The sequence below is a fragment of the Chlamydotis macqueenii genome, chromosome 13 (genome assembly GCF_036417535.1).
Source record: "Chlamydotis macqueenii isolate bChlMac1 chromosome 13, bChlMac1.mat, whole genome shotgun sequence".
Lineage (NCBI taxonomy): Eukaryota > Metazoa > Chordata > Aves > Otidiformes > Otididae > Chlamydotis > Chlamydotis macqueenii.
Genome location: NC_141568.1, coordinates 18,881,068 through 18,894,048, shown reverse-complemented (window position 1 = coordinate 18,894,048; position 12,981 = coordinate 18,881,068). Strand labels below are relative to the sequence as shown.

Sequence of the window (12,981 nt, the reverse complement as noted above, 5' to 3'; positions counted from 1 at the left end):
ATGCTGGATTAAGTATTATGCAGTAAATAGCAATGTATTAATATTATACATGGCTGAATAATTTCCTATTTCTTATTTCCTATTTCTGTTCTTATTAAAGGAACACTGAGTATTCCCAAGTGATGATCAAATCCAATTACATATTTTTTCTTTTAAACTGATTTTAGTAGTTCTTGGCTACAAGGAATGTTTTTCTTTTGCTGTATCATCATGTACTGATAGAGAAATTAGTTAATCCCGTTCTTTTAAAAAGAATACATACATTTTAGTTAAGTGTAGCCTAATTTTAAAATTTATGTGCTAGCAGCATACTTGAATATATTGTAATGTTACCATTTCATACACAAGCCTACATCAATAAATCATTTTATATTTGATAACTGCATCCTTACCTCATTTCTTAAAAACTACCTTTAAAATTTCCCAAAATATTTGGGAAATAGACAAATACAATTGGAACACAGATAAATGCAACTATAATATATAGAGGAAGTGGGCTTTATTGGCAGGTATTTTCGTAAGACAGAACTTGAGAGAAGAAACAAGCCTGCTCAGGAATACATCACACCTACCGTTGCTATAGTTATAGTGAATCCTCTGACCACTTGTTGGTCTTGGAAGGGACAGCGGGGTCTCCTCTGCAAGGAAATTGTGTAATCTGCATTCTACAAACAGCTGATGTATTGTTTCATGAGATGGTATTTGTGACTCAGTAAGACTGAGTGATATAATTTCAATCCGCATTTTTTCAGTTGCCTATTTAAAAACAAAGCACAAACATAATACAAATTATTTTGTGTTTCCTGAAGTGTTAACAGAAAATAAACATACATGTAAATCATTGGCTACTTTGTATGATTAACACTCATTGATTGATTGATTTTGACATAGACACAATGAGATTCTGAAGCCCCAGGGTTTGCAGTTAAGAATATTGTTGCAACAGAAAGTGATTTACATTTGATGTTGAAAATATTTTTGCAATAATCCTACTCTGCTGGAGAAAATGTGGTTAAGGTTACCTTCATGTACAAATGATAGCTGAACCACAAATTTCAGTTGTCATTATTTTTAGCTACCCAGCAAAGTGCTTTGTATCTTGATCCTGTAACTGCCTGAACTAGGCTCAGTAATATTAGGTACCAAAGTTTTCCAAATGAAAGAGAATTGTTACTCAGTGCCTACTGCAGGTGATACCACAAATAGTTCAATAAAAATCCATCAAGTCACAAAGTAGTTAGGCATGTAAAGTAACACTGTATTTATATGGAATTCAACTTTATATAACGAACTTTTCAAATTAAATCAAGTATAGGTTTAGAAGTTTAAATTAACAATCCGATAATGAAAGTAATATCCTAATTGTTCTGCACCAGAGCCTTTTTTTTTTAATTAAAATGACATTTTCCTGTCGGTTATATGAAATTGTTTCATACTGTTTGGCAAAGTCTATATTATTTGCGTACAGATAAATTTTAATAAGCTTTATGTATTTAAGTGGGAATGTCATACTTGACAGAGAGAGTCACAAATATTTCCCTGGGTAACTAATTCAAAGAGAGAGAAGCCACTGTGGTTTCAAAACTGGAGTACATAGGTGAGCATTCAAAGATGAGATTCTTCAAAGAGCAAAGAGAACACGCTGGAGTTCAGAAATGTCAAAAAATTTTTTTTTACTTATTTATTCTCTTTTCAAGTTCATAACTTTATTAAAAATATTTTCCCCATGTAGAAATATTTTGACAATTTTTGATTGTAAACTTCAATGACTTGAACTAATAAATTATATTCAAAAGATTAGCTTTCGAGATTCAGTGTTAGACCTGCAAGTCAATACTCTAATTTATTATGGAGATAGCTTATATTTTCCCAAGCAAATTATACAATTCATCAAACGGAAAAGCAGGTGTATCCTATTGTAAAAACATCCATCATATAGAACAATTTCCATTGCTGTCAAGCTCTTTCAATATTTGATGAGGTAATTTTACCCCCTCCTTTCAAAAGACATTTCCTTTTATTATGTATCCTAAGACACTTTAACTAAAAACCCAAATCTGAATATTTCAATAAGGTTGTTTTATTATTCAGTAGATTCATGGAAATTTTACCAGGATGACAGAGAAAATTCCACACCATTCTGTCTCCACTAATACAGATACACGGCTTCAGCTGGCAATATTACTGGGATTAGCATAGAATGATGAAATATTTAAAGGAATTTTTTTTTCTAAAATCTAATAAATCAAATGACTGCCAAATGTCATTAAAGTGATGGTCTTTGACTTGAATATGCTTTTCATATTCAAATTTGAAAAGAAAGAGATGAAAGCCTGGAAAGGTTACTCAGTTTCAACTAATAACCTCAAGCACTCTACATTCACATGCATAAAAAATGAAATTGGCTCTATTGTCTAATTTTACTTCAGAAACAACTCTTTTCTTCTTGCACTGAACAGATGTATTAGCATCTGTATTTAAAGTGATATGCCGAGTGGTTTTGTTCGCCCCAAAGTATTTAGCAGCTATGTCAAAGTAGTTTGTACATAACAGTAGTTTATGAATCAAGTCCAAATAGAATATCCTGTATTATATTCATTTTACAGATCTTAAATTTTGTTTGACATATTTAACACTTGTAATTGCATACTGTATGCAAAGAATATTACATTTTTTTCAAAGACAGCAGTGTAAATCCAAGTATTCTGCTTTCTAACTCCTAAGGAAGTAAATAAATGAAGAAAAAATAATAAATTATTTTAGAGCTTAACAGTCAAGAATATTTTAAGGCCTGGTTTTATTAATATTAAACATGAATACAGCATACACACAGGAGAACACAAGCTGATTAAAAAAAAAAGATATTTACAACTAAAAAATATAGAACTGCTTAAGAACAGCATAGCTAGCATGGCATATTTCACTACCAATAAAAAAAATGCTCGTATTATGTAGCTGTACTGAAAATATATGTACCATCCAATATATGATAGGGATTAATTTTTAAACAACCATTTATATTTCTACGATGCAGAGTGAAGTATGTTATTTAAATATTTTCCTTAGTTGTGTTTTGGTTTTTTTTTAAGCCTTCGTCTCATTTCTTAGGTACGATTAAAGTGAAAAATGGTTAGTTTGTCATGACCAATTACTTCCTACAAATCATTCTACTTCGATGGGAATAAAATTAGTCTCCAAATGTAGTATTTAAAACAAAATATTATACGAAATTTCCTCTAACGCAGAGACTGGATACATGTATTAAAAGAAAATGCTAAATGCTTTCAAAGTCCGCCTCTGAGAAACTGGTGCAGTGCTTTCATTTCAAGTGAGGAAAACAAAACATGGGCGAGACACTTTGTCTATGTCAATGTTCTTTCTTTACCATTTAATACCAACTCTTTGTAATTAACACTACCCAAAGACTTGGAAGAATCACTCAACTCCCTCAACAAGCTTTAGGATTAAGTTAAGCACTAAATGCATTGGACACTGCATCAGAATTTGAAGTCTCAACATAACTTTTCTCATCTATCTGAATTCTTGACATTAAAAAAACTTTTTAAAATGCCACAAAAAGCCTTGACTGCCTATCTTCAAGAAGCTGTATATTCCTTATTTCAATTTCCTTTTTGGTCACAATAAAATCGTAGGAATTTGATATGAATTATAAAATTCCAGCTAACTCAGATGGTGAACAGTATTAACCCACAGAATTAAGTATTTTATAAAAAAAACCAAAACCAACAGTTTAAGCTTTCTGCACAAAACAGCAGCATTGAAAATGCCTTGCTTATAGGAACAATGTAAACAGTGTTCCCACTTTTTACACGCAGTTTTAACTCATGTATTCCCCTTGAAAAACTCAAAATGAAGGAAACTTCTTAACCATAAGATCAACTTGAATCCTATCTTTACCAATGCTCAAAAATATTGATGCTTTACTCCTTAATATTTTATGTATTTATTTCCACAGTCTACTTATTCACTTGTTCCCTTCAATTTCAAGCAGAGAGCATATCAGAAACTGTAAGCTGTTGTCCAATAATCACAAGTAATCATCCATTTGCTATCAATACTTCAATCACTACCAATATTACTTGATTGGCAAATATATTGATTGGGTAAGAAATCATCCTCTTCCTCTATCAAGTGCCAAATTCCTGGGATTAACCTATGAACAATGCCAGACCAGAGCTGCAAAGGAATGCTATCACAAGAATGTCAATGCAACCTAACTGTTTAGAGACACAAACATGATTCGTTAAGTACTTCTGATTAACAGGTCAACATCTTACATATACACACTACAAGAATTATTCTAGTGCTTATCTGTGTGCAGTGACTTTTCATGATAGGAACATCATCTTCTCTTTTCAGATTTTCCCCAGAATGGTGTAGATGTGAGAACAGAACGAGGGATACAGAAACGCTCCCTGCTCCTTCTCCAAATGGATGGGACTTAGAAAAGTGCATGCACTTTAGTCTCTCCCTAAGAGCCGGGGCAGAGATCTCTTCTTGTTCAATAGCTCTTTTGGAGTCAGATTTACTGTGAAGGAGGGAAAGGCACATATCATCTTCCCCAGCATCACTGTTTCTGCCAAGGGCTAGGAACAGAACGCACTGGCAGAAGGTTAACCATAATGAGGTTCAATGCAGTCCTGCAGCTCTGTCTAGAAGAACACACTAAACAAACAAACAAACCAATCATTTTGCGACAATAAGCTGATCTCTGGTTGCTGCCATTTTATCTAGTGCAGAGTGCAAATTCATCATTTTCAGAGCATGAATTAATCTTTAATTTCTTCAAAGAAATGCTAGAGCTTGAGACAATTCAATTATTAGATATTACGTCTTCTGTGCAAATCCATACACATCCACGCATTGGTTTTTTTTCAGAAAAATCCTAAGTTCTTGAGGGTTGTGAAACTTTCCCACCATGACCAGGACAACTATACACCTGAACTTAAAGTCACATTTGCACATTGTTCATAATACAACTTTTAATCACCTGAATAATACACTTTCTTCCCTTCAAATGGCTTGCCTCACCCACCTTTTCTGAAGAACAAACATAAAATTGTTCAACATTTCTCCTGAAGTTGAATTTATTTAAAGATTTGGTTTTTCATCTTGCCTGTGGCAACTGCCTCAACTACCAGCTTGTAAAGATAAATTGTTTCTCGGGATGAATAAATAGAAAAAAGCAGATATAGCTGGACCTGTTTGACTGGTGAGATATTAACACTGAGCTTTATTTTCTCAGCAAGAAGTGGGGAAGGCTACATAAGCAATATTGTTAGAGTCCTGAACTAAGCTACACCCTCTCTATTGCAGACTGTTTCAAAAAAGAGACATCATTTTTTTCTTTAAACACTCAACATTGATTATACCGCCAGATAAAATAAAAAACAAAGATCAGCTTTATGAAATCTCAAAGCCAGCTGGCTACATCAGTACCAGCTAGTCACACAATTAAGTAATTCAAATACTCTGTAAACTTACAATTACCTTTCATTTCAAGAAGAAGCATGATCCTTTGTAAACAAGCATGAAAGAACATTCTTGATAAAAAGAAGTCTTATTCTGTACATTTTCAGTATGTTAATACACATCAACACTTAAGTTACAGAAAAAGATGAAATAAGTAGCAGTATCATGTAAAAAACTAAACAAAGACAAATAGAATAGGATTTCTGCTTTTGTGTATCTGTATGCATGTGTTTTTCTATACACAGATCTTAGACTTCTGGTTTGATTTCAATAATAAATTAAATTTTTAAAATGTGTATTTGAAAGTTAATCCTCTTAGAAAAAAAACCTTAATAGGGGAAGAAAGTATCAGTATAGCATTTTCATTTGTTAAGAGTGCATCCGTCGTGAAAAAAAATACGTAAAACTGCACATATTACTACCCACAGTGTGAAAAAAATTATGCTTGGTGATATATATCACAGCTAATCAAAATTCAGATTGAGTTTCAAATCTCATTCTTTGCTTTTTAGACCTCCAGTTAGAAAAATATTCCTTTCTACTTGTAAAGTCACCGTAACTTACTTTCATGTCAATGAGCTCTGATAAATACAGTCTCTCAAGAAAGCAACTGAGGAGCATTGATACTCATAACCACAAAAAATGTTACCAGCCAGGTTAAAAATGGCTCATGCTTCTCCTGTAGGCTTATGCACTCAGCCTTAAATCTGACTTTCTATTTCATTTAATATTCTGACTAATTAGTTTCATTTGTTACCTAAAAAGTAATGGGTTACTTAATGACTTAAGATTCTGTTGTTTTGAATAATTTTAAACATTTTGGGTTTTTTTTTTTTTTATTATTTCTCACTCTTCTTTCAGTTCTTCCGACAAGAAGAATGACTTGTACTACATGCTTCTCATTATTACCTCAAAGTGTATTTGACACGGTAAGTGCTGGAAGTTGTAAATCCATCATTTCAGTGCACCCTGTATTCAAACTACTGTAATCTCAAACTTTATCAGTGGCAAAAGACAACTTAGGTTTTTCTTGGATTCTTCAAACTTTCTCTCTTTTACTTTAGTTCCTGTCTAACAGCGACCATAACAGCAAAGAATCACCTTGTGATGGAGAACGGCAAATCTAATCTTAGGCCCATCAGTAGTCTTTGAAATCACTGACTATAAAGCTTTAATAAGTTACTTTTATTTTATAAGATAGTTCTGTTTCATGAATTTTATTCTTGTTTTATTAAATATGCTGGTGCAGCACTTTTACTTCCCCAGTTTCTTACAGAAGGAAAGCACAAAGCAACTAAGGTTAGGTCTAGACAAGACTAGGAATATAAAGGATCAGTATTTCTGGCACAGTAGAATCACGCCAACTCAGCAACACAGGGTAATACTAGAAACCTAAAATTAAAGTTCTCTAAATTCAGACTAGATATTCACAGAACAAGCCAGATTAAGAAAAGCACTGAGCACTCAAAAATCTCCCTGAAGGACACCAAAGGTACTTGAGTCCTGCAGAAAATATATGTGAAGAGAAATCAAGACAGCCAAAATTTAAAACTGCAATACAATGTCCAAAAAAATTTTTTTTTTCAATTAATACAGATACCTAATAGGAGGAAATGCACTACTCAAGTAATTGTACAAAAAGGCATAACAAAAGGAAAAGTATTTATTGCTTTGCTATACATAAGCTTGATGCTTTACATCTTCCCACCTTCGCACAAACATGTTTAATTGACCAGCAGAACCACAAGCAATTGATGTTGCTTTTCAGTGGTGTTTGAGAGAGATTTACATGTTAAAATTAATTAAACCCCAAGACCTTAATTTACAGAAACTGGTAATAGTTTTCAATAAACTGCTATTAGTAAAAGATAATACACTCACAGTATCTGCAACAAAAAAAAGAGATGTAAACACACCTATAGAAACAACCAGACAACCACTGAATAAATTGTTTTTGCCAGAAATTGCCTTATGGGCACATTTTAAGACCACTTGTAAGCTGACAGCAGTAAATTTTATTCCGATAATTTAATTCTATATTATGTCCTGTAAGTGGAGGGTGAAAGGGAGGAGGGGACGGAAGAGAAAAGATTTTTTTTTTTTTTTTTAATATAAAGACCATGCCAAAGAAAATGCAAATTCTCAGTTTTGATGTCTATTTTGAGGATCTGAAACAAGGCTTTTAATCAATGTATTATACATCAAATTGATAATGTTAACTTCTGATTATTCAAATGTATGAAATATTCATAAAGAACTGTCCAAACTTTTACATTTCTCAGACTTCTTTTCTCTATTAATTATCATGCCTGGAAGCTTTTTAGTAAAAGCAGAAGCCGTCAGCCTGACTGAACCTGACAAGCTAGCAAGGCCCAATTACACTGGCACTCTGTGGCACTTTGATGTACTGGAAACGAAAAGAGATAGGGCAAATTGTATAGCACATTATGTTAATGACTTGATTTAATCCAGCCACTAAACTTTATGTAGCCTGTTAAAAAAGATGCTAACACTAATTACGCCACTTTGGAAAGGAAAGAAGGGGACAAGCATTTCATACCGACAAAGCGAAGCTTATAAATTTTGTAAATGAAATGAAACAAAATGAAGTAATCTATGATTAATTATACATCATAGACAAGGAGAAAAGAGAAAGAAGCAAGTGGTACAGCTAAGTACTGGAAAATCTGTTAGATACCCTTTATGATCAACATATCTAAGAAATAACCATGAACTGTCTAATTTGCCACATGCAAAAAAGAAACAGTATGATCTTAAATGGCTTAAACAGTTTGGCATACAACTCAGATTTATAGGATAATTAGCACAACGATCTCTAAAAATCACAAGCCTTATTTACAGTGTTTGATTACCAGCACGATATTTATCTCAAAAGATAAAAGGCAGTGATTTTTAATCTTAAAAAAAAAAAATACAAATTCAATCACAATTTTCACATGCTGCATTCTATAATTAACCCAAAATTTCAAATATACCAACATCTGTTTTGAAATCAAATTTGTATCAAACATGGTGCCTTAATAGTTTATAGCTTTTGTTGTCTTATCTACCTTCTTGAACATGCGCTTTGTTACCAGAGGAACAGATCAATGGAGAGGTAGAAATTAGTGAACCTGAAACAAATCTGTGCTCAAAATCCTCTCAGAAGTGTTCTTAAATAATTTTCACAAAATAAAATACAGGATGATTAAAAGGTATTGATCAATTATATTACAGTTTGACTTAGTGGTGATGAGGAGCAGTCATTTTAGTTCTCAAAATTACAGGTGAAACATTTTTTTTAACATCTTAAATACAAACAATGCAATTCTGTCTTCAAAAGTACATTCTGTATCTTTCTGGAGTATATATATGTGATAGCATTTCTAAATCTCTTCTACAACTTAGAAAAAAAGGAGTAATATTTCTCAAACATAGCATTGCTTCTTGTCGCTAATTACTTTGTAAAAAAGAAGCAAAGTACCTCTAGGTTATCACACTCCAGAACATTAAAAAAAGTTAAGACTGATAGGATACAACAGTACACCCCTGGTCCTTTAAAAGAAGGCTGAGATAGACCAGAGAAGTATTAACTGTTAGAAGTACTATAATCAATTTTAAGTGCTAGTTTTATATTTTTTATGATAGTTCAGTCGATGTTCGATCTAAAAGTATGAAATATTCTTATTTTTCAGAGAACTATACTGTCAAAATAATGTTCAAAGTAAAAATTCCAAATTTGTATTATGCTGTGTTGTTTTGTATGTATGACTTTATAAAAAAACAACCATTGCTGGCTTTAAGAACAAGTCAAGACAATATCATTACCGTACATGCCCACAAATAATAATAGAAAAAAAAAGTATGCTGAAGCGATCGGATAATGTACATGTACAAACTTCACTGAAAACTCATCTAAAACTGTTGAGAAGTCAGGAACAAAGAGAAATCTGTGTGGATGAACTAGAAAAATAAATGCAAGGCTTGCACGTTATTAACAACTGCAAGCTTATGCAATTGTCCTTTCAACAACGTTCAATCAAGTCAACATACTGAGATGAAATACAGTGGGCAGCTAAGCATTGTAGATTTACTACAGGCCTTGACAAGTGAAATCATCCTCCCCTTCATCACAAAGCACTGGAAGAAGAAGAAAAGCACATTTTCCCACATAAAGGCAACAGGTAGGACTGAACAAGAGGACTAAATTCTTTAGACATTCACGTTACAATAGTTCTTTTGTTAGGGAGATTTTGTGCAGGACTAAAATTTGAATTGAGATTGAAACTAATTAGAAATGTCTATGTCTAAGTGTGTATGACAATAATGGAAAATGACAATAAATCCTCCCACTTAAAAAACATCTATAAATCATATGCACAATACGGTCAGGTTAACGTTCTTTTTTTTCCGTTAAAAGGTGTCTGTTTGAACTGGAAACAGGAAAACATACATTAATTGAAAATACCTTAGAAATTGATGTTAGATACAGAAAAACTATTTGTACAGGACATTAGGCTTAAAATATTTTTCTTAGACTTACCAAATAATTGTCATAAATACTCTGACTCACCTGTTTAATATCCTTGGATATTGGACTTGAAACAATACAGTCATCACTATCAGTTATTATCGATTCAATGGCATCACTTCCTTGTCTATCAGCTTGATCTGAAAAAAAAAAAAAAAAAATCAATGTAGTTAAACACACCTGTATTTGTAGTCCATCTGAGACTTGCTGAGAAACCTGATAGCAATATATTTGCTTTTCTAATAAATAAATCATAAGTGCAGGTAAATCTTATCTTCCTTGCAGAAGATTAACACTGGCAAATCAATGACCTTTAAAGTAGTCTGAACTGTATTTTTTTCTGATTTGCTAAAAAACCAGTAATGTTTCCCAGATGAAAGTCGATGAGTGGAAGGATATAAGTCTTGTGATGAACTGAAGTATGAACAACAGTTAGCTTTATTTAAGAATATGGCCTGAATTAGTGGATTTCCTCTGACTATGTTTAACACCATGCACATGTAAAGAAGAATGTATTTTTTCTTTTTAAAAAATAAACCAGTAGTTCTGTATGCGGGTGGATTATTTTCAAAAGCATTCAGGTCTTTTTCTATGGAGCAAATTACTTGTAAACACAACAGGGATTCAACATCCTGGTTTTCCAGTTTGTCTAATGAATTCTTACGCAGAAGCTGCAAACAAATGAACATAAAATTTTAGCATCCTGCTTTTGCTTTTACTTTAAACGTGGTATCGTGGACTTGGTTTATTTCAGTAATAAACAGTTAAAGCTCGGAAGTGGAACAGGATGACCTGGCTTTTATAATCTTTAAATAAATCTGCCTCTAACAACTTTATGTCACAGAAGTGATAAGACATACTACCCCTCTCACTGTCTGAAAGGATTTCGATATCAGCATTGGCTGTTATCTGCAGACAAAAGGAGCACATTCATTAAAATTGTCTTTAGAACAGCATAGTTCTGAGAATATAAAGACATTTAAAATAGAATCCAGGTTTCCTTTAATATTTTATGAATCTAGGTCAGATACCAGATTTTTGCATTCAGTTACAATGCAGTTTCCATTTGGGAAGAAAATAACACTACCATATCCACCATACAGCTTCAGTTATAAAGTACACCAGAATATCATTTCTGTCATGAAGCTTCTCATAATGAGGCAGCTCCCACCGCAGGTAAGAAATGCCTGAGAATATGGAGAGACATAGATTTACGAAGAAAATGCAGTTACTTATTCATAAAACTAATTCTACCTTCTGGTTCCAGTTCTTCAGTTATTTCTGCCTCATCTCCAGAGGTAACTGAGCTTTCGTCAGCCAGCTGCCCCTCTGACAGATGTGAGGGGTGCTCTTCTTCCTGTTGAATTTCTTCAGCCATCTTCTTCACCTTATCATCCGCTAGCCTTTCTTGTTTAACCTCATGTACCACATGCTATATAAAAACAGACAAACTTACAGTCTTTATAACACTCCTTGAACACTAAGTTACTAAAGTTCAAAACCTGAAGAGTTACGGCTCACATTCATTATACATAGTCTTTAAGCAATTATATTGCTTATGCAATGCAGGAAACAATGAGAAGTTGTCAACTGCAGTAACAAATAATTGATACAATAGAGAGACAATTCTCTAATGATGTATATTGTGAAAACATAACTATTATAATCATTTGGTACCTGTCAACATATACACAGCCTGTTAGATTTCCAGATTCATTTATATTTCAGCTCTTTCAGTTCTACAAGACTCAGTTTAAAAACAAATGAACAAACAAACAAAAAACAAACAAACAAAAAAACCAAACACCACCACCTCACTCAGGTAGCAATTTTATAAACTTAAATTATACAGTATTTTCTATTTCAAAAGCGACCTAAAATAATATAAAAAGGAATTGGCTTTGCTACAAAACCCAAACATGTTATCTAAGGTAAAATATCTTTAGTGCATAACTTACTCTGAAGTAATCTTATTCCATTTTTTCTCTTTGAGTACAATTACATAGAGTAATATCTCATTAATGGATATAACATTACAGCACCTTCCATGGAAATTTGCTGGAGACCTATGCATTATTTATTATCCAACATTTCTCCTTTAGGACTGAATTTTCCACAGAGACACTGATGCCTCACTTCCCATCCTCAGAATCCATGAGACAGCTTTTGGCTGTCCACAGAACATCGGAGTTTCCCAAAACTGCACCTGAAGAGTTATTTCTGTTCTAACACATTTGGAGCCACACAAAGCAAAGCAACATCATGAAACACTGAGAAGCCTTATTCTATAAATAAAGGTTATCCTTGAAGTTTTCAAGTAGTAGAAAATTGACTTCATGTCTCTTATGCTCCTCCTTGGCACAGATGATGTGTCATAACCACTGTTTTAGACAATGTTTGGCCATTCCTTTTAATTCCTTCAGGGACATTGCATTTTGTGGACAAAATTTTCAGAGATAATACTTTTTGATTATTCTACTTGACCCACACCACTTGATGTGGTTGAAGGGAGACTGAACTTCTCAATCAAAGCCCCAGATGAGCTTCAAAGTAGAAAAGGGAAAGGAAGATAAAAGCCCGTGATTAAATGTTGTGTTACACCACTAGAAACTACAGTTTGCCAATCTGCCACAACTTACTTTCACAACCAATAGGACCATTACAAATTACAATATTTAATATTTTTCTTCTCCTTGGAATGCTACAAATTTAGCAATATTCCAAAGTAACTCCATTTCTTCTTCAATTCCCCGGCTATATAATTGTAATCTTTAGAGGGAAGACAAAATAAACTTCATCCAAACAGAAAAAAATAAGCAGAGATATTCCTCTCTTTCTAATGATGAAAACAAAAAGACTGTCATCACAAGGAATAACTTTTTTCATATTTCAGTGAAGTTTTTGAGATCTTACTTCACTGTAGTTTGACTTCTGATGCATGACTGAAGAAATAACAT

General features: G+C 33.0%; 1 protein-coding gene across 5 annotated transcripts in view; it reads right to left on the bottom strand.

The window, feature by feature from the left end:
* The window catches only part of RPGRIP1L (RPGRIP1 like), a 74,757-nt gene that overhangs the window by 15,693 nt on the left and 46,083 nt on the right, over positions 1-12,981 (bottom strand). For all 5 annotated transcript variants that reach the window (XM_086757887.1, XM_086757890.1, XM_086757889.1 and 2 more), the window contains 3 exons: positions 11,279-11,456; positions 10,067-10,164; positions 573-756 (listed from right to left, as the gene is read on the bottom strand). In XM_086757887.1, the coding sequence (XP_086614013.1) occupies positions 573-756; positions 10,067-10,164; positions 11,279-11,456 (460 nt within the window). The remainder of the gene's footprint in view (positions 1-572; positions 757-10,066; positions 10,165-11,278; positions 11,457-12,981) is intronic.